General features: G+C 41.7%; 2 protein-coding genes across 7 annotated transcripts in view; one reads left to right on the forward strand and one right to left on the reverse strand.

Moving 5' to 3' along the window:
• The window catches only part of SCAF4 (SR-related CTD associated factor 4), a 71,701-nt gene extending 53,911 nt beyond the window's left edge, over nt 1-17,790 (forward strand). For 2 of the 4 annotated variants that reach the window (XM_082723735.1, XM_082723736.1), the window contains exons 20-21: nt 12,000-12,500; nt 16,514-17,790. In XM_082723735.1, the coding sequence (XP_082579861.1) occupies nt 12,000-12,500; nt 16,514-16,563 (551 nt within the window). In that variant the 3' untranslated portion in view covers nt 16,564-17,790. Of the gene's footprint in view, nt 1-11,999; nt 13,324-16,513 lie in introns of those variants that run through there. The other 2 variants (XM_082723733.1, XM_082723734.1) reach the window with 1 other exon arrangement.
• Nucleotides 15,792-24,528, reverse strand: SOD1 (superoxide dismutase 1). 3 transcript variants are annotated; one of them, XM_082724095.1, is made up of 5 exons: nt 24,251-24,528; nt 20,017-20,110; nt 17,988-18,057; nt 17,079-17,196; nt 15,792-15,996 (listed from the first exon to the last, which is right to left on the reverse strand). In XM_082724095.1, the coding sequence occupies exons 1-5, from the start codon at nt 24,320-24,322 to the stop codon at nt 15,889-15,891; spliced, it is 462 nt and encodes a 153-aa protein (XP_082580221.1). In that variant the 5' UTR covers nt 24,323-24,528; the 3' UTR covers nt 15,792-15,888. The 3 variants fall into 3 exon arrangements, with proteins under 3 accessions (XP_082580221.1, XP_082580222.1, XP_082580223.1); XM_082724096.1 differs by having other exon boundaries at nt 20,017-20,104; nt 24,245-24,456; XM_082724097.1 differs by having other exon boundaries at nt 20,017-20,104; nt 24,251-24,445.
• Between the last annotated feature and the right edge of the window lie 15 nt (nt 24,529-24,543).

Genomic DNA, 24,543 nt, shown 5'->3' on the forward strand with positions numbered 1-24,543 from the left:
AAAAGTTGGTGAGCTTGAAAAACAAACTTAACAAACTTAGTAAGTTAGGCAATGCTAGAAAAATAATTACATTTTCCAGCATTTATCATTGCCTGACACGCCTTTGTATGTCTTTTCCCTTCTTCTCCCTCCCAAATACATACTAGAATAGAAACTCCATGAGAGAGGGACATTTGTTACTTGAGGATTTGGTTAAGTGGATGGTTTTTCAAGGTAGGGCTGTTTATACTTTACCTCTGATGATGATCTTTGTAACTTTCCAAACAAAATTAAGAAATTGAAGGCTAGGGGCGCCTGGGTGGCTCAGTGGGTTAAGCCGCTGCCATCGGCTCAGGTCATGATCTCGGGGTCCTGGGATCGAGTCCCGCATCGGGCTCTCTGCTCAGCAGGGAGCCTGCTTCCCTCTCTCTCTCTGCCTGCCTCTCCGACTACTTGTGATTTCTCTCTGTCAAATAAATAAATAAAATCTTAAAAAAAAAATAAAAAAAAAAAAAGAAATTGAAGGCTGTTCCAAATCTGGAAAGATCAAAATGTGAAATAACATAAAAATGAAAACTGTTTTCTTAAAATAAGTACTTTTAACTGAAATGCAGTAGTTTAGTTCCAGTCAAGAGAAAGAAAGCCTTTCATGTTCCTTCAATTAGAAATCTTGAACAGAATATCCTATAAATTTTGGCCTTTAAGAGAAAGGTCACATATGCAAATAAAGGAGAATTCATCCAAAAGAGGAATCATAGTTCCATCATTCTGATAAAGAAATGCAGTAATCACATGTAATACTGTAGCCCTGAAGGGTTGCTAATTAGGTTGGGATATTGTTGATGTTGACCAAGTAGTAGAATATTAGAACTAAGATGCTTTCAACTTTCTTCTTGGTGCTCTAATGTTTTCTCTTATAATAAAAAGAAATGCTGTGCTGTACCAGGAAACTTTAAGCCTCTAAGGTGATATGAAACTCCAGTTTCTTCATCTGTTTTGTTTTTTGTTGTTGTTGTTTTTTTAAAAAGGTGGGGGAGGAATAAAAATGACACACCAGGCGTTGTGGTGATTCAATGGGCTTATGTATATAAAACGACTGACATGTGGGGCCTGCCACAGGGTAGGCCATCTGTGAATGGTGGGGGCTTATTACAGGTAAGGAGTGTCCTAGGAGATATTTAAAATACCTAGACAAGATCTCTACTTTGTAATTCTAAAATTATATTACTTTAGCTATAGTTAGTTTTGAACTGTTCTGTTTGTTGGCAAAGGAAACAGGCTTTTTAGAAAAAAATGCACTTTGACATAGTTGCCTCATATTTTCCTGGTGGATTAGACTGGGTCATAAGTTCACACATTTTCAAGTTCCATCACTTGGCCTACTGAGGGAAAGAGTTGGCCATAGTGGTATTTCGTTGAAATAGCATAATATGATACATGTATAGTCTCATTAATGATACACAGGTAGTTTTCTTACAAGGGAAGCTGAACCTATCCTTGGGACTTAAATGAGTTCTTGGATCTTAATATCTGAAACATGGCAATAGTATTTTTAAAATAGCATGGGCCAAACAACTGTTCATCACATCTCCCAAAATTCAGTAGTAAGGCCTGATTATACGGAGAGGAGGCAGTGCAGTGCTGCAAGGATTGGCTTAAAGAATTTTCTGAGTGATCAAATTTAAGTGTGGGTGTTAGTTTGGAAGTGGTAACTAACTACCTGTTTCTTGAGTTGGGCTTAGGTACCCCACACTACCAAATTTATAGAGAACTAAATCTCCATCTTGTAGAGATTCTGATTATATTATTTTAGTGACATTCTGAAAATATGAAGTTATATGATGCACAGTAATAATTCATTATCACTTAATTTTAAAGAAATCCATTCTTCGTACCTCACACCCCAAAATAGCTAGTTAGGACAGTGGTTTCATAAAAGCTATTGGTAGAGGTGGTTGATCATTTAGGTGAAAGGGAATATTAATGATAGCAATACAGTCTATTCTCTTTACTGTATTAAGTGTATGTGTTTACTTTTCAAAAACTTGTATAACATGTATCCCTTAATATGTATAGCATATTTTTTATTAAAAAGTTCATTGTAAATGTGAAATTTGGGTTACTTTGGTGTTCCAGACAATAAAAAAAATACACAAAAAAAATGTTTGTTTGTGTTACATATCTCTACTGTGTTACCAGTATATCCAAAATATCTTTTCAAGGAAAAATTACGCTAACTTGAACTCTTTCCTTTGGTGGAAAATTAAAGCCTTTTCTCTTGTCAGATACATTTACTTTAATTAATTGCTAATATGCAAATTCTCCCTAGTTTTGTCACACTGCTATAGATGATGGTGAAATTTGTAAGTAAGAAATGGGTATTTCTAAGATTGCTTCCTACTTACTGATAATTTTGGTTACCAAAGATCTCCAGGCTGAATTGCTAGACAGTGGTATGATGCCCTTCATACTTGGTTTCTACACATCCCTACATAAACTCAATAAGTATTTGAGTTGATGTTCCCAAATTTGGATGCTTCAAGAAATTAAGTGTACAAACTTGGTTTGTGAATTATATACGTAAATAACTGTTTGCTTTCATGCAATTGTTAAGATCCTTAAAACTGCCTAGAAGATGAATAGTTTTACCATCACATTCAGTGATTACTTTAAAATTCATATTTGGTTTATGTGATTTCACTTAGCTTGGATTTCTCTGCCCAGAATTTTAATTATTTTTATATTAGTAATTTTTAACATTTAAATTAGAACATTAGAGCACCAATCTAGTGTGAATAACGTTCAAAGAAAACCTGAAGAAATCCTAGAGTCATTTTTTATGATAATATTTAATTTTTAATACAACTTTTATGTTTTAATGGTTTTTTTCTTACTGTGAACTTTGCTATATATGGTTATTTTAAATTACAAGCTAGAGGGATCTATGAGGTGTTTGATTTGGTACCCCCAAAAAGCCTGTTGACTTTATCCTATAATGTGTTCATTGAAAGCTTTAAAATACTGGAATTGGTACTCTAAATATTACATTGGTAATTATTTCACTAGTGTTACATAGTAGAAATGGTTCCCACATTCTGGTCCCCTACCTTCGGTTTAGTATATAACATTGTTCAGTGGATACAGCAGATGCTTAATAGCTATTAATCCACAACAAATACTTGCCTTGGATATGAGTTGATGCATGAATACACGGTATTTTCTCAGTAGGTGAAGTACTTGAATGAAACACAACAGGGAAGGTCTTGTACAAAAATCTGAAAGCTGTTTATCACTTTGTCTCCGTGTCCCTCTGTGCTTCCTGGGCTGTAGAACTCCAGCCTAAAGGGTCTAAAGGGTATCTCTTAAATTTAAATCTTCGGACATACATCACTTTGGGTTTGAGGAAGGTGGGAGGGGCATATACTCTGGGCTCTGAACTGATTTTAATAGACAGTGATGTTGCTATGAAGAATTGCAGGTAAGATTTTTTTCCAGCTAACATTGAACGTTGCAACTCTTAACTCCAGGTCAGAGCTGTTGTGCTTTGCCAGTTATACTAAAAGAGCTATTTGTGTGCAAATTCTAGAAAGTGACTATAAATGAACTATGGGACATGGACCAGAGCCTATTGTACATTATTTTGCAAAAAGCCATGCATTCACTTTTAGATAATCTGATTTCTCTTCATTTGAAATTCTGGTTTTCATGTATTGGACTTTATCAAAACATAATGTACCCCTATACTAAAAATAGATCCCCCTCTCGGTACACCTGCATTATGTATTACTGAAAACTCCGATTTCTCTTAAAGATCTCTTGTTAACATTCTAGGCACGATTTGATATTGGTATAATACTAAAATGTGTTTTCTCTTTCTTTGAAAACTAGCTCCTTACTCTTTTGTTCTCCTCAGCTCCCAACATAGTAACTGCTATAAGAATTGCCTGGGAGTGTTTTCAAAATAGTTGCGCTGTAAATGTTACTAAATGGTAAATCTGGGCAAAAGAAAGACATATGTGGGTTGTGCCAGTATTCCCATTTTCTGAAGGTTTGGAATGAAAAAAAGACATTTAGTGATTTTTTAAAAAAATTATATATATACATGCACATGCCTAGGGATTTTTGGTATTGGTGGGAGGTTGATAATTTTTTATCAAACCTAGGGATTGGTGATATTGGTGGGTGGTTGATAATTTTTTTTTCTTGTGTGGAAAGTTTCATTCTAGATTCATGCAAATGCCACAGTGACATTCATTTTATTGGGATCAGATCAAAAAAGGTGGAACCACAACTAGGAACAGAAAAGGAGGTTGTGAAAGAAAATTGCAGCCTTTCTGAAAATAAATGTCAGATCTTTGTAGGTGAACAGCGGAAAGACATTCTGTACCCTGGGGGAGAAACCTGGACTTAGAGCTTCTCTCTTGCACCCCAAGAGGGATTTTCTGCTGATGAATTTGGTCATCACGACTCTGCCACCACCATTCATTCGTACATTCAACATGTATTTCTTCAGTACTTACAGTGTGCCAGGCACCCTTCTGGGTACTAGAGATACCTGAATGAACAAGACAAAAGCCCGTCTTTGTAGAACTTCTATTCTGATAAAAGTAATAGTTTCACATGGAGTTAATCCTGTGAAGAGTGAAGTAGAGAACACTTAGGCATTGGAAGAGTGTCACATGCGATGTGCTCTTTTATTTTTTTTAAGATTTTATTTATTAGATAGATCACAAGTAGGCAGAGAGAGGAGGAAGCAGGCTCCCTGCTGAGCAGAGAGCCTGATGCGGGGCTCGATCTCGGGACCGTGAGATCATGACCTGAGCTGAAGGCAGAGGCTTTAACCTGCTGAGCCACCCAGGCACTCCAGCGATGTGCTCCTTTTAAATGGGACAGCTGAGGAGGGCATCTAAGAAGGTAATATATAGAGAAATGGTGGGGAAGAGGCATAGACCTAGAGAAAAGACATTTCATGTAGAAGGCCAAAAGGAGGCTAGGATTGAGAATGAATATGGCTTATTTGAGGAACTCCAGCACACTAGTGTGGCTGGAGCGGGTGAACAAAGGAAAGAGCAGCAGGCTCTCAGTTCAGAGAAGGTTGTCAAGGGCCTGCTTATGAGCGCAATGGGGAATGTTGTGGTCCTAATCCAATGTGTGTTTTATAAAGGTAACAGATGTTTCAGAGAAAGCAGACTACAGGAGTTGTTCAGAGTGGAAAGAAGACACCAGATGCTGTTGTAGTCGATGAGATGCAGGCTGACCACTTGCATCGGGGGTGGTAGTGGAGGAAATGAATTGGTTGGACACTGAAATTGATTTTGAAGAGAGGGCCTCCTTGTTGCCTTATTGAATACAAGATGTGAGAGGAGGAAGTCAGGAACGAGTCTCTGACCTGAGCAATCAGTAGGGTATAATTTCTGTTCCTGAGGTGAACGTATGTCGAGGAGGAGTGGGTTCGCAGAGAGGATATCAAGGTAAAATGGTGGGTATTTTAACTTTGAAATTGATGTGCAGATGGTAAGTAAACAACTTGGTGAATAATGTCTCGAGATGTGATTTCAGGTATCGTCTGCAAACACATCGGCAAGGCCACAGGAGCCTGTGAGAGGACTTGAGGGCATGTAGAGACCTAGAGGGATGAGCCCAGGAAATACTTAGTACCTAGTGCTTAAGAATACGGTACTGAGAACTAAGGCAGACACAGTTCTGTATGCCAGGAACTCTTCTGAGGAGTTTGTATGTATCAGTCATTTGAGCCTTATAGCCCTAAGCGGTAGGTGCAGTTACCCCATTTTATAGATAAGGAGGCTGAAGCGTAAAAAGGAAGTAAGTAGCCTGGCCAAGTCAACAGCTGCAAGCGGTGGGTTCAGAGCTGAAGCTAGCATTGCTCCCAACACCTGTGGTTTTAACCACTGTTCTGTACTGTTCTGTTCAGCAGAGGTTAGGGAAGGTGCAGCCAATGGGCTAGCAGGCAAAGTAGCCCTAGGAAGGCGGGAGGGAACTGTCGGTTGTGTTGCTGGGTCTGGGAAGGACACTGAAGGTTGCTGCCTGGATTTAGAAAATGAAGGCTCCTGGATAACCTTAGAAATGTGGTTTTCTTGGAATGATGGATCCAAAAAGCCCAATTACGAAGGGTCAGGAGAGAATGAGCTGAAGGAATGGGTGCAGTCATTCTGGACATCACTGAGGATACGTGTTACCTAGAGGAACAGTGAAATGGGGTGATGGTTGGAAGGAGATGCAAGGAAACGGAAGGCTTTTTTTTTTTTTTTTTAATTTCTAAAAGGTGGATGAAACTAAAGCATCTTTATTGGAAAATCAGCAGAGGGGAAGTTTTTGGTAGAAGAAAGAAGAGGTGTTTGCTGAGGACATGCATGGGTTCAGGGTTCAAATAAAGAGCTTAGCCCTTGGAGCATAATGTTCTCAGGAGTGATACGGATACAGGTAAATCGGTAGATGTGGTGGTAGGTAGGTAATGAAAAAGTCTTCCAACGGCCTTTATTTTTTTCATGATAAACCCCGGTACATATATACAATATATGGTTTTCATTATAATGGTTTCCATTATAAACCATATAGTGGAATAGTACTTGGTAATTTTTTTAAAAATGAAGCCCTTAAACATGCTACAAGATAGGTGAATCTTAACAAGATAAACTAAGTGAAAGGAGCCAGTCCCAGAGGATCGCATATTGTTTGATTCCATTTATAGAAAATGTCCAGAATAGGCAAATCTATAGAGACACAAACTGGAGTATGCGGTTGCCAGGGGGCAGGGGGTGGGGCACCAGAAATGGGGGTGGTAAGAGTGGGTGTTTTGAGGTGATGAAAATATCCTGAAGTTGATTGTGACAGTTTTCCAGCTCTGAATATACTACAAACCATTGAGTTAGAAACACTTGTATGTAAGTGAATTATAAACAGTGTGTATTTTATCTCACTGAATTTGTTATAAAGCCTCCTAAGAATAAGCAGAATTAAGGAGGAACAGGTGAATTAGGTATCAAGGGAAGTGAGAATGAAAACAGACTAGGAAAATGAGGATCACTAACCCATTAAGAAAGCACTTATGGTTTTAATTGTCCACTTAAAATGAGACCAGTTGACGTCTTGGGGGTGGGATGCCCCCCCCCAGCCCTGTGGGGTACAGATTAGGTAGAAGTTGCATTCAGAACCATCGAGTCAAGGTTTTTCCAAGCCAGCTGTGGTGAGGGGGTACCATGGACTCTGAGGCAAGTTAAGGAGGGAAAGGTAAAGACAGTGAAGGGCACTGTGGGGGCCTAACCCTCGTGACATCAACAATTACTCCGAGAAGGGGCTCAGGGAGTGGGGTGCTTGCAGATGAGAATTTGGAAGTAATACAGGTATTTATAACGAAAGGTCCAGGACTTGAAAGAAGCGGTGGTTTTGGTAAGATGAAGGACGAGATTGTTGGCAAAGAGGTAGAACTGCCTTGCCTTTCTAGATGTTTCCCTCTCATCCTTTTCCTCCCTCCCCTTTTCGCCTAGCAAGTCCTTGCTTTCCTTAAAGGATCCCCCTTGAACTTTCATCCTCTTCCAAAGCATCCAGCTAACTGATGCATTTGGATCACTCAGCATTTAATTGAAACTTCTAGTAATTTTATATGTGTCTCCTTGTCCTCCCTGTCCCCCTACAGTCCTTAGCAGAAAGCTGCCTATAGGGCAGAAAGTTACTGTTTGTGTCCCTTGTTTATGTTCTGGGATTTCAAGGTCCACTTTGGATTCCACCCGTGATACCAGCTTCCTCTTCCTCGCTGCTCCTTTAGCCTTTTAACACCTGTTCTTTAAGTCACATAATTCTGGACAGCTTTGCTCTAGATAGCAGTGTACCTCCCCTTTAATCTTGACTGACTTTTTAACTGTGAAATGTCTGGTTTTTGACTCACAGGAATATTCACAGTTAAGTCTTGGTTATTTTGAGTTGAACTCAAGTGTCTTTCTTAACACTTCTCAAATTTGAATATAGACGTTTGGGGCTGTCCCTTTTCCTGCATTAAAGTCTGCTGTATTAAAATTTTGGAGACTTTAAGGTAGTCTCTCCTCAGGTCTGAACTCTTCCTTTTTCTCACCTGAACTGAGGGTGACACTGGGACTTCTCTTAGGAGCTCTAGATATGCACACCAGTTTCTTCTGCACACACCCACCAGATCTAACCCAGTCTCCTCTAGTTCAGTGGAAATTTGTCCTCTCTCTCCCCCAAAACAGCTTCTCTTCCTAAATTCCTGCACTGCATGATGCTTCTGTCTACTCCTTCAGACCAGAGAGCTGTGCTCTTCCTCTCTGTCCTCCCTATCTGGGTTCAGCCTCTCTCTTTCTGTCCCCTGGATTCTGGGGATAAGAGTCCACCTGCTCTCTGCTGTCTTTCCGCTCCTGGCTCTCCTCTACACTGCTTGCTAGAAAGCTCTTTCAAAAATGAACATGGGATCATCCTTGCGAATCATGCCTTGGTCATTGCCCCATCACTTGAAGCCAAAGTCCGGCTTTTCTCTTGTGGCATCTCACACTTCTGAATTGCCCCAGCCAGCCTGCTCGGCCTCCTGAACCTCTTTCCATTGGATGGTAGTTGTATTCACACAGATTCTTGCCTGCTGCTCCAGTAATAAACCTCATCTTGCAGATCTGTCTTCTCTCTCGTCAGAAGACACACTGTTGCAGTTCTCCTGACTGGTGATGTCCTTGCTGTTGGGCCCTGCTCAGACACCCTAAGCCTCACACTCAGATTCGTACACACAAGCGTCAGCAGGCCCGCCTTTGCCCCCGTCCTAGCTTGTGCCATCTCTTCCTAAAGCCGGCATGTTTCTTTCTACTTAGGCTATATCCTGTTTGAAGGAAAGGACAATGTTTCACTTATCTTTATGTCTCTAGCACTTGAAATGAGTCAATAATGTAAAGCTCAAGTGTTCAATATATGTGAATTATTATTTTTTTAATCTGTAACTAGAAAACTTGTCAGTGGCATTGCATGAAATCCTTCCATGACATAATGAACGATTGCTTTGAAGGCCCTTTAGACCAGACTAACTGACTACATTGTCTGCTGATGTATGTATAATGTCAGCTTTCCTAAATAAAAATGAAATTCAGCAAGCATGCTTGTCAACGGTTTATGCCACCTGGTATATTTTTAGTTAACTATAATTTTTATTATAAAAGCAACACATGTTGACAGCAAAAAAAGAAACAATAATAATCCATAATTTTACCACTTCTGTGGCCTGAAGGTCAACATTTAGGACTATGGGAATATTCTGTCAGGGGAATGTAAATGTTTGTCCATGAAGGATTAAATGGAAATCTACTTATTTACAAATGAGAGAAGGGATTTGAGTTTGTAGTATTTTAGGCAAATACAAACAGCCACACCTACAGAATCAATGAATTAGGCGATATTCTTGCTTTTATAAAAATATTGTATGTTGAAGTTTAAATATATGATTACTATAAATGTTAACCATATTAAATCAATCTGTTTACTCTCAAATGCATGTTATAAAGGAGATGTGTTCCTGGAAACAGGTTTATATTTTTAAAGAGTATTATTGCCAGTTTATCTGTTCTGTACAAGGCTGAGGTGGCCTTGCATCCTTTGGCCACTGTCAGCTTGGTAGTTGAGGAAGCCAGTCTTAGGTAAACCAGGAAATAGGACCTTTCCATTGTCCCTGTTGCCTCTTAAAGATTCATCTGAACCTGATTCTTTTGTTATAATAAGATGCTCTGAACCCGTTTCCCATTTTTCTAGTGATGTTTAAAATTTTGGCATTGGCCTCTGGAGCTTAAAGAGAGGTACTCTAATGTGCCGCACTGAACTCTCTAACAGAGTAAAACAGTGGTCATTTTAAAGGCTGGTGGGAAAGTAGTTTGAGTGTATCTCTGTGTGGTATCTCTATGAAAAGGGCAGTAACTTGGGTACATACATTTTATGTTGAATTATGGTCCACAAATGTTGGGACTAATTTCTTTTAAAAGTGAGAGAAAGGACGTATCTTAGGTGCTTTTGTTGCCCTGCTGTTGGGCATACCACAGTGTTTACTAAGTGATAGGAATAATGTTGGCCATTGTGAATTCATTTAGATCTGAAACGGAGGATAGGTTCTGTATATGTTCATTGGGGTTTCAAGGCGAGTCTGAAGAGTGTGTGAAGAGACAAGGTCTTTGCCTCGTTTGTCCATTTCATAAATTCTACCTTTTTACTGTGGTATTTAGAGTATTTTACCTTTAGACCCGACATGTGGAAGCTCACTGCGTTCACATTTTTCCCAACTGCCAAAGTGATTGACTTTAAATTGTGGTGGCTATTGGGGAACCACGAGAGATTAATAAGATCCAAATCAGAAATGAAGAACGCACTCATTTTAATGAAGTTAAATATTTAATGTTAGAATATTTATCACCTGTCAAAATAGATATAGTAATTTCAGCATATTTAACTATGTGTATTTTATCCCATTTAATCTCAACAAGAGGCAGGTATTATCTCATTTCTGAGGCACACGTCCAAGGTCATTCCTAAGTGAGATTATATTTCACCAAACATACTTCTTTTTAAGCATGTGAAAGAAGGTGTGTCTAAGTAAATACCAAAGCTGGTGAGTTTTCATGTTGAAAGTTATAAACCACTGTATATGTATTTTCAGGTCTACTCTGTTTAGTCCTTAAGTCTGACAGAATTCTATCGGACCACGTATTGTGAGGAGCAGAAACTGAAGTTAGAAACTCATACAAAAAATTTGGGAGGGAGCAGTACTTGTTAAATGTTTGCTGAGCCAGAACCACGTTGGAGGAAGGAAGTGGTTCAAACTGATGTTGGGGGGCGTGGGGAATACTTAAAGTATGGGGTTTGCTCTTGAGGTTTTTTTTACCTGTGTCACCCAAACATTTCTGTGAACCATTGCTGATCAAGAGTCCTAACCCATAACTTGCTCAAAGGCCTTTCTGCGGTACATGAGGAAATAGTACATATTCTAACCTCTGGAACAATTTCCAGTGTTAGTGTTACAGTAACAGGAGTTAACTCCCATTGGTCATATAGTATATTTGCCTTGTGATGTTGATATTTGCAAAGAAATAGATGATGCCTTTCTGTTAAGTGGTGAACTGAGACATGCATACTGCTTGCCAGATCATTCTAAATGATGGATTGTTGAATTTGTATGACTTAACACCAAAACATGAGCAAAGCCTCATGTAAATGGGAAATAAAACCAGTAAGTCCTCAGCGCTGTCAACAGCACCAACTTCGTCCATCTTGTTGCCTTAGGAAGAATGAGTAGATGAAGAATGGCTGAACTTTGAGCATACTTCGTCACTGGGGCCTAGCAAGAACCTGTAAATTAACTCTCCGCTGGTCTGTCAGTCTTTATAAGCATTACTGTACCATATAGTAAGGCATCCTAACGACAAGGAATCAGAGCCCTCTCTCTTCAGTGGATTTTCTGGGCCCGTGACCCCCATTTGTTTCTAGTATTGACTTTAAAACGTAAAATTTCCTAAAAGTACACCTGAGCTGTTTAAAACGTAAAATTTCCTAAAAGTACACCTGAGCTGGCCTTTAGTTGGCTCAGATAGTTCAGCGCTTTCTCATTAGGCCTAGTACATTGTATTTCTCAAACGTTTTAAGTTTGAGTGTTTTAAGTATTTTCGCCAAAACAGCTGCTCGTGAAGACTATAGGAGACTTTCCAAAATGGGTAGACTGCAATTTCCTTTTCCAGCTGATTTTGACCTCTACCAGTATGAGACCCTAATCACCCGTACACTGGTTATATAGACCTGTAGTATCTCCATAGCATATCTATATAATGTAGTATCTGTAAGACTGCATCCCGTGGTTGTGACTGGGCAGACCCTCACATTGAGTTTCTCACAGGGTAGACTTGGCAAACCATGCAAAATTGGAAGATTCTGGATTGAACTTCATTTTGATTGAAGCTCCACAGGAAACTGGTGAAAATTAAATGTCATCTTCTGCATTGCTTTACATAATTTTTATTTTTACTTTCTCTTAGGTACTCAAGGAGTTGCACCTGGTCCTGTAATTGGGCTCCAGGCACCATCCACTGGTCTTCTCGGTGCCCGACCTGGCCTGATCCCACTTCAGCGCCCTCCAGGAATGCCTCCACCTCACTTACAGAGGTTCCCTTTGATGCCACCTCGTCCCATGCCGCCGCATATGATGCACCGAGGTCCCCCTCCAGGACCGGGGGGCTTTGGAATGCCGCCACCTCATGGAATGAAAGGCCCCTTTCCACCACATGGCCCCTTTGTTCGGCCTGGCGGAATGCCAGGGCTCGGGGGCCCAGGGCCAGGCCCAGGGGGTCCTGAAGACAGAGATGGAAGGCAGCAGCAACCCCAGCCGCAGCAGCCCCCACCGCCGCAGCCGCAGCCCCAGCAGCCTCCACCCGCGCAGCAGCAGCAGCAGCAGCAGCCGCCGCCACAGCAGCAGCCACCGCCTGCACAGCAACAACCACAGCCGTTTAGAAATGATAACAGGCAGCAGTTCAATTCAGGTAGAGACCAAGAGAGGTTTGGAAGAAGATCTTTTGGAAATAGGGTGGAAAATGACCGGGAACGGTATGGGAGCCGTAATGATGATAGAGATAATAGTAACCGTGAAAGGAGAGAGTGGGGAAGAAGGAGCCCTGACCGGGACAGGCACAGAGACTTGGAAGAGAGAAATAGACGCTCTAGTGGGCATCGAGACAGAGAGAGAGATTCTAGAGATAGAGAGTCTCGTAGAGATAAGGAAGAAAACCGAGGAAAGGAGAAGCCCGAGGTGACAGACAGGGCAGGTGGTAACAAAACCGCTGAACCTCCCATTAGCCAAGTGGGAACCGTAGACACTGTTTCAGAACTTGGTAAGGGGGAGTCTGAGTCTGCCGTTGTAAAACCTTCTGAAGAGCTACCTGCTGAGGCTACCTCATCCGTTGAACCCGAAAAGGATTCTGGCTCAGCAGCAGAGGCTCCTCGTTAGAGACTGGCATTTGTGGAATGTGACCGTGACACTTCCGGAGTGTAGAGCTTGAGGTGTACAGATGCTGTATTATATTGCTCCTGCTATACCGCAGCCCCGCAGTAGTTGGTGGGGAATTGTAAGCAATTTGATTGCTTCCCTTCTATTTAAAAATAGCCACAAAATAACAAAAAATACTGAAAATATGAATAAATATTACCCTTTTTGCTGTAACTTTTTAAAAGTTTTGACTTTAAAAAGTTTACAAATCGTAATTAGAAGTGCTCTCTATTTTTTTTTTTTTAATTTAAGACAAGGTAACGGTGAAAGCTCCTCAAAACAATAGGGATGTTTTTAATAAACTCTATTTTCATAACAAACTTTAATGTGTGCTATTCTTCCTACACTGCATTAAGGTGGAAAAGGATTGTTCACCATCAAAGTTTGAGCTGTTAATACTGTACTGGAGTCTAAATTAGACTTGTTTATTTGATGGAAATAGACATCTTTATGTAGTTATTCTCACTTTCATTTGTACTATTTTTGAATTATAACATTTCAATCATAAGGTGTAAAGGGTTAGTTGTTTTCATGTTAACTGAAAAGCTTGTTAGTTCAGTTCAATCAAGGTTTTCTTTTTTGCCATTGGCTTTATGGTAAATGTTGCCCTAATTAACTTGTAAAGAGAAATTTTGCTGGGGGAAAAACTGGATTTATAGAATTATCTGATTGCCTGGGTATTACTTACTAGAAGTAAGTTTGAGCGTTTCCTTACCGTCCCATTAAATTTTTCAGAAGGGTAAAAAAAAAATCAAGGTTAACATTTGCAACCTAAAAGCTTTCTGTCTTCTATGTTTAAAAGACTTAAATGCAACCTATTGTTTCCTTATAAGCCTTGACTGTTGCCTTTCTTTACCATTTGTTAAACTCCCCTGCTGGGCAGAGGTAGACTGAACTTTTTGTCACATATAAGAACATATAAAGTATTTTCTCTTTTGCTTAACATTGTTGGGATAACTAGAAAAGTAGATGTAGTTTATCCAAGAACTATTACGAGGAGACGTCCAAAGCCAAATCAAACCTGTATCTAAAATAATACAGAAAAGCGGTTCCATAAAACTGCTTTCCCCAGTGCCAAGGAAGAGACCTGTTGTCACACAATCCCAAGTGTTTATGGCCTTGTTGAGGCTTTTTTCCCTTAAATTACCTTTTAAACTGTCCTAGTTCTAGTGTGCTGAGCAGGTAGCTTTTTCTTTGCCCTCATCCCTAGGTAAAGCTGCTTTATTACTCTGGTTTTTAAATAGTGCTTTGCAGCAAGATCTCTGTTTCGACAGGGAGAATGTATCTAGGACACTGTTCATGTGTTCCTGGCTTGAGAAAATGAGAGAAAATCAGGCTGATATCTGCACCTGAATTATAAGACTTGTCCTCCGTTTGATGTTGGCCTACCTGAGAGGTTTAAAAGTCCTAACTGAAACTGCTTCTGGAAAGAAATAGTACATCTGATTTAGTGTTCAGATTTCAAGGACTTAAAACCCCTATTTCCAATTTTAAGTATTGGAACCATCCTATTTCCACATGACAACACCCCTCCCCTGAAGTACTACGTGGTAATGATCACACTTGAGGCTCACAAGCCAGGCCCTATATTTCAGTCTATCCCACACACATACCACCAAGCAGTCTATTAGTGAAATCCGTTACGGTTTCTAAATTCTGACAGTGATTTTAACCACTTCTGTTCTTTTTATCACCAATTTTAAAACTGAGAACACTACAAAATTGTCCTTTTCCAAATTGGCTTTTCTTCTCCTAACCAATATCCTACATTTGGTAAAAGTATAGCATATATTTATGATCAGAACTGTACCTTATTTCTGATTTCCCTATCAGAAATACTCTACAATTACCAATTGATAACTGTAATCCAGAGTCCAAAACCTCAATTAGGTTAACATTTCATTTAAAAGTAGTTTTTTATGGGCACATAGTTAAATATTTACAACAGGAGAACTACACCTAAACTTACTAATTGGATGCATAAATTCTTAAGTACCCATAACCCACATTCAAACATTTCCTTGGTCCCATCTTAAAATGCTACGGTATTTTAAATGGCTAATTTGAAAGCAGACTGTGTCAACCTCTACTTTTATTATAAACTAAATAAATGTTTGTAGGTGTATGAAACGTGGAATATGTGCCATTTTGGCAGGTAGATAAATTTACTCTTAGCTGAGGCTTACTATTCACAGTTTCACTAAAAGTTATCAAAGGGCTTTCTCAAACCATAACATTTACTTTTTAAAATAAACTTAAAATACTTTTTGAATCAAAATGCTAAGTAGCTAACCAGGGAAACCACCTTAATTTCCCTGAAGCTGACAAAGGATAGCTGTCCAACCAAGATTCAAATTGAGGTGTTAGCTAAAAGACCAGCTGCTAGAAATTTAAACCCTCTTCCGTCATTCTAAACACTTTGAAAAGCAACCTCTATGAAACAGGTCGTATCTGTCAACACATTACTAACTGTTCCATTCGAGCGCTCTGTAGGAGTATCAAGAGCTAATTATTAGTAGAGTTTCAATTTGGATACTTCAACAGGTTCAAGATGCAGTGCCATATGGTGTATTTATTGCGGGCTTGAATGAGAATTGAAGAAATTCACACAATTAAGTTTAATACCCACATATGATTATTAAGCCTGGCAAAATACAGAGATTGTTGAAACAGACATTTTAACTGAATAGGAGTTTTATAAAATTATATAAATCTTCCAAGTGATCATAAATCAGTTCTCATTACAGGTACTTTTTAAAGCAATTAAAAAGTCACACAAATTATACTCTTAAGGTTACAGTGTTTAATGTTTATCAAGTTAAATTTCTACAACTAGCAAGGTAACAGAGGAGCTACCAGGACTCAGATCACATCCTAGGGAATGTTTACTTGGCGATCCCAATGACACCACAAGCCAAACGACTCCCGGCGTTTCCCGTCTTTGTACTCTCTTCATTGCCACCTCTGCCCAAGTCATCTTGTTTCTCATGGACCTTTAAAAAGTTTTGAGAACATTAACATAGCACAATCAAGTAATTACCACCTATTCCCAGCAATACCCAAAAGATTTTTAAGAACCACTTAATACTAGAAAAGACCATGTTAAAATAATCCTAGCATGGAAATACACTAATGTTTAATCTAGTGGTAAACAACAGAAACTACTATTCAAAGCTTTTTCTTTGTGATAGAGACTAAGTTCATTGTAAACACTAGGTAAGTGTTGCTATCTCTAAATGAAATACTAAAAACCCGGGACAAGTGTTACAAGCTGCCATGTGCCAGTTTGAATCCTCCACGAGAAATTTTAGTAGCCTGAGTTAATAACCTTCTTTCATAATAAACACTTTAGAAGAAAAAAAGGAAAAGGAAAGTGAATTTTAAAAAACCCAAAAATGTGCCTCATGAACTACCAGTCTGTAAATAAGTATCTTCAACTATTTAAACAATAGTATTTTAAAATTGGCTCCTCAAACATTGATCAATGATTTTTCTGCTTCACAACCATAGCTGAAGAAAACTCTAGGGTCACCCGGAAGGAAAGGACTACAGAAGGTTAACTGTCCTCTGGGGCAGGCAACACAGAGCCCACGCCACTTGGGGATTACGAGAACCAGATGCAGCTCCCGTGGGTAACTCAGGGCAATCGCTTCCCACAAGTTTAATAAATGGTGGTGACCTGCAAATATGAACAAATACCAATACTGAGGTCTGTCTCATTTGGACGTCACGAAATGTTCTGTTGAACTACAAGGGGGACACTCAATCACGGCAGGAAAATCCGGCCATTTTAAAACCAGACGGTGACAACTACTGTTTCTCCATGATACAGATCTAGTACGACCAAATGAAACCTACTTAATTACCACATCTCTGCAGAACAGTGTCACAACCAACCTACATCAACCTAATTCACCTTCACTGTGATCATCAAAGTAATTGCTTTTCTTAATCTGGACTGAAGGTACAATGTGCGTGGATCCTTAGAAACCAGGAATAATCATGAATCCATGGAATGATACATGTCTGTGTATTAGAAGAAATGGTATGCACATCCTAGCATACAAAAACTCACCACCATTGTGCGGCCAATGATGGAATAGTCTCCTGAGAGTGAGATCAGAGAATCTTCCATGGACACAATGGCCACGCCATCCTTGCCAGCAGTCACATTGCCCAGGTCTCCAACATGCCTAACAGGGAAAGAGTCATCAGGAACTGGGGCTGACTTCCATTTAACATCAGGCTAGTTGGTGAACTAAGTTAATGACTGAGTCATACATAAGGGTAGGTATGGTATGTATCAAACAGGACCCACTCTTCCAGATCGACAGAATTTTGGAACATACAAACTAGAAACAACTGACATTCTAGACACGCTGCTCTTCAAAGCTTCCAATCTACAAGGTAATGCTATGGGCAGAACTGCGGGATGGGGACACATCTCTGATTTCAGAGGTAAAGTACTGAAGGGGAAACTTGAAGTTACTGAGTTACACCTGTTAATTCTTGGCCTGGCTAAGAATGCTATGCCTCAGGCCTGTTATAAAAATAAATTCAGCCCTGTCCTTAAATTTAATATTTTCCTGAAAGGCTCTCAGGAAACACACATGCAAATGGACTCACTGAATTTTCAGTATCAAATTTTTACCTACAAGGCTTCCTATGTTTCACAATGATGGTTTATGTTGCTGGTGGTTGACGTACTGTTACTCATGACATTTCCTGTATTAGTTCCCTCTGGCACTTGTATCAGTTCTATATTCAATAAATGCTACAAAACCAAATCAAGTCCCCATGTGTCAATTCCTCAGCCCAGGGAGTAAGCTGCTCTAGTACCTGGGGCAAAGGGGTTACTTGGTGGGGGCAACAAATTCAAGAGCAGAGGTGGGAAGGCCTACTCAGTTATGTCAGCATGCAATCTGCAAGTAGATACCGCCATCGCCAAAATTTTAGTTAAGAGTTAAAGCACTTCGTCACTCACCTCTCTTGGTCTTTCGGCCCACCGTGATTTTTGGATAGAGGATTAAAGTGAGGACCTGCGCTGGTACAGCCTATTTACCAAAAACAAAAAGGTAGCCAAATTAGGAATCAGAATTTCAAAACAAATTCTAAAAAGAAACTGGTCATTGCTAAAACCTCAAATACAGAAAATGCTGACCTACATCATGACTTCTAGGTTCATAAAGAGAGAAAGCAACACCTCAGTATAAACAAAATAGGCGAGCAGTAGAAACAAGTTCTAACTACTCTGTAACACCATTAAAGGTAATATCCTTCTCTGGGCTTTGATCTCCTCACTGCCCTGTAAAACAACAGGGCAGGACGTGATCATCATGGTTCTTCTATTATTAAAATCCCATGATTAGGATCCTGTTTGTGAGGTGGCATACCGTACCTACAAGAAGCTGACCGCCCCAGCAACATACAACCAGCAACCACTGTGTCAGTGCCCTTTACTTGGGGCAAGCAGACTGGACACGGCACCTTAGAGCTACGAGCCCAGGCTGTTGCCTCACAGAACTCCACAGAGTGCCATTCAGAATAGTCTGTGAAAATGGCGCTCCTGTGCCTCACGGAAAGCCAATCTCACAGACGACATCATCAATGCAGAAGGCTCGTTAGTGACAGGCTTTCTTCACTCGGCAGGTGACGGAGTTTCCATGGCTTACAGCTTCTACCCAGCGTCCCCAGAGAGAAGACACACAGGTCACAGGAAGTAGCACGGTAAATCAAAGACACAGGGCAAATGCCACCCAACACAAAGTGGTTTAAAAAAAAAAGCAACCTGAGGAATTTTAATTGTCGAACTGGCTCAAAGCTGGTCATTAAATCACAATTTTTATAGGAACCAAATTACAGAACAGAAAAACAAATCCAGCAAGACGAATAAATCAAGTTCTCATCATAAAAAGTAAACACTGAGTTCACGTTACTCGAGTATGGTAAAAGATGACTAAATGCATATAAGCTTTTGTTAACTTGCTTCTAATCCCAAAGTGAGAAAACGAAACTCAAACAAAAACACCAACAGTTTACACTATTTGTTCAGACTGTATCTTACTTCTGTCCTACTAAGGTTCTTGTGTTGGAGGTACAAGCTACTCTTACAGGTAATGCCAATAAACGCAGACCCGGTGCTGGCAGCACCCACCCTCAACCCAGCTCACAAAGGCCTGAGATTACTATGGAAGGTAAGAGTAGCTTAGTTTTTTGTTTTCTTAAAAAATACCTGAGGGCATGTGGGTGGCTCAGTTCATGATCTCAGGGCCCTGCTTGGCAGGGAGCCTGCTTCCTCCTCTCTCTCTCTGCCTGCCTGTCTGCCTACTTGCGATCTCTGTCAAATAAACAAATACATCTTAAAAAAAAAAAAAAATACTTGAAGCTCTTATAATCAAGGTATAATCATGATTAAAAAAAAAAAAAATCAACAACTTGGGGCACCTGGGTGGCTCAGTGTGTTAAAGCCTTCAGCTCAGGTCATGATGCGGGGTCCTGGGATCAAGCCCCAAGTGGGGCTCTCTGCTCAGCAGGAAGCCTGCTTCCCCCTCTCTGCCTATTTGTGATCTCTTTGTGTCAAATAAATAAATAAAATCTTAAAAAAAAAAAAAATCAACTTCTTGGGGTGCCTGGGTGGCTCCGTGGGTTAAAGCCTCTACCTTCAGCTCAGGTGATGATCTCAGGGTCCTGGGATCGAGTCCCACATTGGGCTCTCTGCTCAGCAGGGAGCCTGCTTCCTCCTCTCTCTCTCTGCCTGCCTCTCTGCCTACTTGTGATCTCTGTCAAATAAATAAATAAAAATCTTAAAAAAAAAAAAAAAATCAACTTCTTCCCCTTCCTTTCCACACTTAAGAATCAGTTTTGCAGGTCACTTCCCTAAGGCTGACCATAGTAATCCTATTGACTTTTTTTCTCTGCATGTTGAGGGTTTTTAATGTTTAGGGGTAGCTCTACCCAGTCTCACTTATCTTACTAGCTGAAACAAGTAGCCACTAGATCAAAACAACACCCACCTTGTGTATTATCTCCAAACTGATGGACGTGGAATCCATGCTCGCCTTCAGTCAATCCTGTAATGGTTCCTGACACCTCAACGGGCCCCTTTCCCTTTAGTCAAAGAAAAGTGCAAAAAGTTTGAGAGAGCAAGTGCTTCTGAACAAAGAAAAGAGTTGAATAATCTTTACCAATCACAGGGAAGTGGAAGGAACACGGACATGGGAGTCAAAAGATCTGTCCAAATCCCAGGCCCACCAATTTCTAGCAAGCTATTTAACTGTTCTAAGGCTGGGGACCAACACAAGGGAGATGTGACCTTGTTCTAACACTCACAGCCCAGGAGCCCTACAGCCAGCATCACAATTAATAGCCAAGAAAACGCACTTAGCTGAATGGCAAGTGAGCACTAAAATGGTGGATTTGTGGATGTCGTAGGGTTTGACTCTCTTACAACAGACACCATATCCATACAGAATATGGCTATTTATATGAATAAGTTCATGACTTTTGTAAATACTTTTTTGAATACATTTGCACCTGCTGAATATATGAGTATGTATCAAACTTGTTGACCCAAATGTTGGCAGCACATGACAACACGTCATTTTCTTCATGCACACACTCTTCCATACAGCAAGCATTCAGATTCACCACCCAAAAAAAAAGAAAAGAAAAAGACACCCTGGAAACGTCCAACAGGTTACCGTAGGATCCCGGTTCTCCACTCTCTCACTAGGGGTATTTACCTGTCTCCAGCATAGCTATTTTTTATTAATAGCCAGAAAATATCCTATCCCACTTTCCCGGGGGACTGATTCTGGTCTAAGCCAAGTTACTGTTTCCTAAAGTCATTTTAGGCCCTCAAACCTAGAAAACCACCTCCCCACTTGAGACCGAAAAGTAAGGGCAGTTAAAAACACTACAGCAGGGGCGCCTGGGTGGCTCAGTGGGTTAAAGCCTCTGCCTTTGGCTCAGGGCGTGATCCCAGGATCCTGGGATCAAGCCCCACATCAGGCTCTCTGCTCAGCGGGAAGCCTGCTTCCTCCTCTCTCTCTGCCTGCCTCTCTACCTACTTGTGATCTCTCTCTGTCAAATAAATAAAATCTTTAATAAAAAAAAAAAAAAAACAAAAAACACCAAACTACAGCAGCACACCGCTATCTCCGTGAAAGCAATGGTGATAGGTAACAGTGCTGCAGGGCTGCATACAGAAATAAAGACCTTTTGCAGCTAAGAGATCTTAGGAACAAAAATAAAACACAAGTAGTATCCATACCACACAGTTATACACATGATGGTGTCTTTTTTTTTTTTTTTTTTTTTAAATAGCCAAGGCCAACAGTTACAAGAGGTGTTAGCCTCCGTGGCTCAAGAAAGTAGTATGTCAACTTCTGCCCTTCTTTGCTTTTCTTTGAGAACAGACTAGGATTCTTCTAAGCTGTAGCTCTGGAAAAACTAAAACGTGAACGTTAGTCCCTCAAATGCACTGTGTTACCAACAGCACAGAGACAAAAGGGCAGGTTCTTCCAAGTCGCCATTAATGGGTAATACACAGAGCACACATGAGCGTTTCAACAGTCAGCGACCTGGGTGCCACCCTATAGGGCCAGACAGTTACCTTAACTGACTGAAACAGGTCAGGGAAGCAAAAAGCATAAACTCATCCTGCAGGGTGCTGTCCTGACCTAATAAGGGCTCAGTGTGGCTTCCCTTTTTCAAGAGAAGCTAGTAATTTGGTCTTATAGGTCAAACTTCTGATTTTTAGAAATTGGAAATGAATCCAAAATTTTAAACACTATACACCAAACAAACACAGTTTATTTCCAATTTAACATTCCTGCATATCCGTAGAGCTGTAATGCTTAACTACACTAGGATCTTTTATCAGGTACAAACAGCACCACCAAAATGAAGTTTGGAACTTAGAAAAAGAGGGAGCCCCACAAGAGACTCAGGGAAGATGGAAAAAACTCCGTTATGTATGGATTCACAGCTTGACTTCTGAAGGTAACACCCATGCCATTTCTCCAAGGCCAAAGGAAAGGTATTCCACAGAGGCTTCTGAGATTTTTTAGTACTAGCGGAATTACAAAGCGAAGAAGAAGAGTGAAACAAAGTCTGGCAAGTGAAAACAGCAAAATTTTAGTCAATGACAAAGCCTTTTTCCAGAAAATTTGGAAACCACTTAAAGGAAAAAATTAAGCTCCCTCGCATAAATTTCAAAGATTACTTTTCCCGTCCTCTCACATTTTTGCATGCCACTTTAAAGATTAAATCTCAGCACCTGGGTGGCTCAGTCATTAAGCATCTGCCTTCAGTTCACGTCAGGATCCCAGAGTTCTGGGATCGAGCCCAGCATCAGGGCTCCCAGCTCAGCGGGAAACCTGCTTCTCCCTCTCTCCCTGTCTCTGTCAAATAAATAAACAAAAAAGTCTTAAAAGAAATATTAAATCCCATTCATGTATTAAGCATTCTGTTATGATTATCAAGCCAAGTACAGCAATTTTCCATCAGTTCCTAACCTCACTAAGATTTGGGGAACAAGTCTTACCACAAGCACGTTCCTTGTAAAACATGTGTTTTGCAATATTATTAATGAGCACTTTTGTATAGTTTATTCTTTGACCATTTCAGTAATGGGCCTATTGGTAGAGCAATTTCAAAAACCACTTTACAGAGATTTTGGTTAAATGAACGCTCCAACAACAGAGTTAAGTGAACTCCACATCTCCTGCCTTCCAACTCCTAAAAACCCCATCCACTTCCCTCTACCAACAGTTCTCAATTCTTGGTGCAAATCAGTACTACTGTGAAAACTTTGAAAACAGTGAAGCTCAGACTGCACCCCAACAGATTTTGATAAAACTAATCTGGAGTTGGCCCCAGAAATCAACACTTTTTAAAAAGCTCCCCAAACAAGCCTACTATACACCCAGGGTTTAAAAAAACAAACAACAACAACAACAAAAATCACAGGTCTGGAAAACAACCAACAGGGGAGTCCATTAGCTCTCTTGCTTCTGGAGCTTTGCAGGTGGAAAAGGAGCTTTGTCCAAGGCCATTTTCTCTGCCTTTACAGCCTGACCATGACCCAGAGCAAGGGTCAGCAAACTTTTCTGTAAGGGGCCACACAAGGTCTCTGCCCTGTTCAAGTCAAAAAACAAACCGAGACCAGCCTTGAAAATTCCCTGATCAGACAAAACCAATGTAGTCACACAAGCATAGCTTAACTGGCTTATTTTGCAAGACTAACTTGACCTGGGTCATTTCTTATTTATGCCTCTGAAAATCCTAAGCAAAAGGTCAAACTGTTTGCATCCCAAGGCCGGTCTTTGGTAAACGCTAACCAATTTCTTATTCTTATTTAAGAAAACTGTGGTGACCCACGACTGTGAAAAATAGTCCAGTCCCTGCCTTCTCACTCTGTAAGCTGCTTCACGGCAATATACCCCCTCATTCCATGGTTGGGTCTGAGCGCTCCCGGGTCCCGACTATCTCCCGGCGTGTGCACAATAAAGCTTTTACTAATTGCTACCTCAGGGACTCAAGGGTTTCATCTCGGACTTGTCAGTCGCATGATTCCTGTTTTTCAGGACCTTCTGAACGAACCGTGCACCGGACACCCTCTTAGCTCCGGGGCTGCACAACACCCGCCCCGGCACCGGCACCGGCTGTGCCCGCAGGCTGCAAGCTGCAGACCCCTGGGCGGAAAGGAAGCCCCGAAGTGGGGTTACGGATGCGACCGAGCCCAGGTGGCCCCGCCGCACTCCCCACCCCCGCCCCGGACGTCAAGGGCGGGCCAGGCCGGAGACTGCGCAACTCCGTGTCCTGGAGCCTCAGGACCCAGAAAACGACCCCGCAAGGAAGGGCCACAGCCGCCTCAAGCACCTCCTCCGCCCGACCTACAGACGCCGGGGCGGCGGCCCAGGCCCGCGGGCCAGCCAGCCTCCGCCCTCCCCGCCGGGCCCGCTCTCTGAGCTCCCCCCCCCCCCGCCCCGCTAGGGTCAGCCGCGGCTCCTTCCCTGCACCCCCGCCCAGGCCTCGCCACGCACCGCCGCCCCCGCCGGGCCCGCCCGGTGACTCAGCACTCGGCCGCCACACCGCCGCGGGGCAGAGGCCTCGGGCGGCGCGAACCCGCAAACCCCGCGCGGCGGGGGCGTGACGAGGGCGGCCCGAGGGCCCGCCGGCCGCCGCTCCGGGGCACAGGTGCGCGGGCACCGCCTCGCCGCTGGCCTCCGCCCCAGCCCTTGCCTTCTGCACGAAGTGGATGGTGCCCTCCACCGGGCCCTGGCCCTTCAACACGCACACGGCCTTCATCTCCATGACTCGCGAGGGAGCGCTCCGGTCCGGGCTCCGAGGGCGGCAGGGACCCCGAGGACAACGCAGGACGCCGCAGGAGACGCCGACGCAAACCGAGGTGGTCGCGCCGCACTCTTATAGGCCGGCGCTCCGCGCCCCGCCCACCCTGGCCCGGAACCAATCGCCGCCCGCGCGCTCAGCCCGCTCCCCACGGGGCGTCGGCGCGCGAGTGGCCAGGAGTGACC

Source organism: Mustela nivalis (genome assembly GCF_964662115.1).
Source record: "Mustela nivalis genome assembly, chromosome: 1".
NCBI classification, from domain to species: Eukaryota; Metazoa; Chordata; class Mammalia; order Carnivora; family Mustelidae; genus Mustela; species Mustela nivalis.

What these genes read in the sequence shown, in the direction of transcription:
- SOD1 (XM_082724095.1), bottom strand. Translation starts at nt 24,322, where the DNA reads ATGGAGATGAAGGCCGTGTGCGTGTTGAAGGGCCAGGGCCCGGTGGAG. An exon ending in CCATCCACTTCGTGCAGAAG is followed by an intron (nt 20,111 to 24,250) that starts GCAAGGGCTGGG and finishes CTTTGACTAAAG; the next exon opens with GGAAAGGGGCCCGTTGAGGT. An exon ending in GTTTGGAGATAATACACAAG is followed by an intron (nt 18,058 to 20,016) that starts GTGGGTGTTGTT and finishes TTTGGTAAATAG; the next exon opens with GCTGTACCAGCGCAGGTCCT.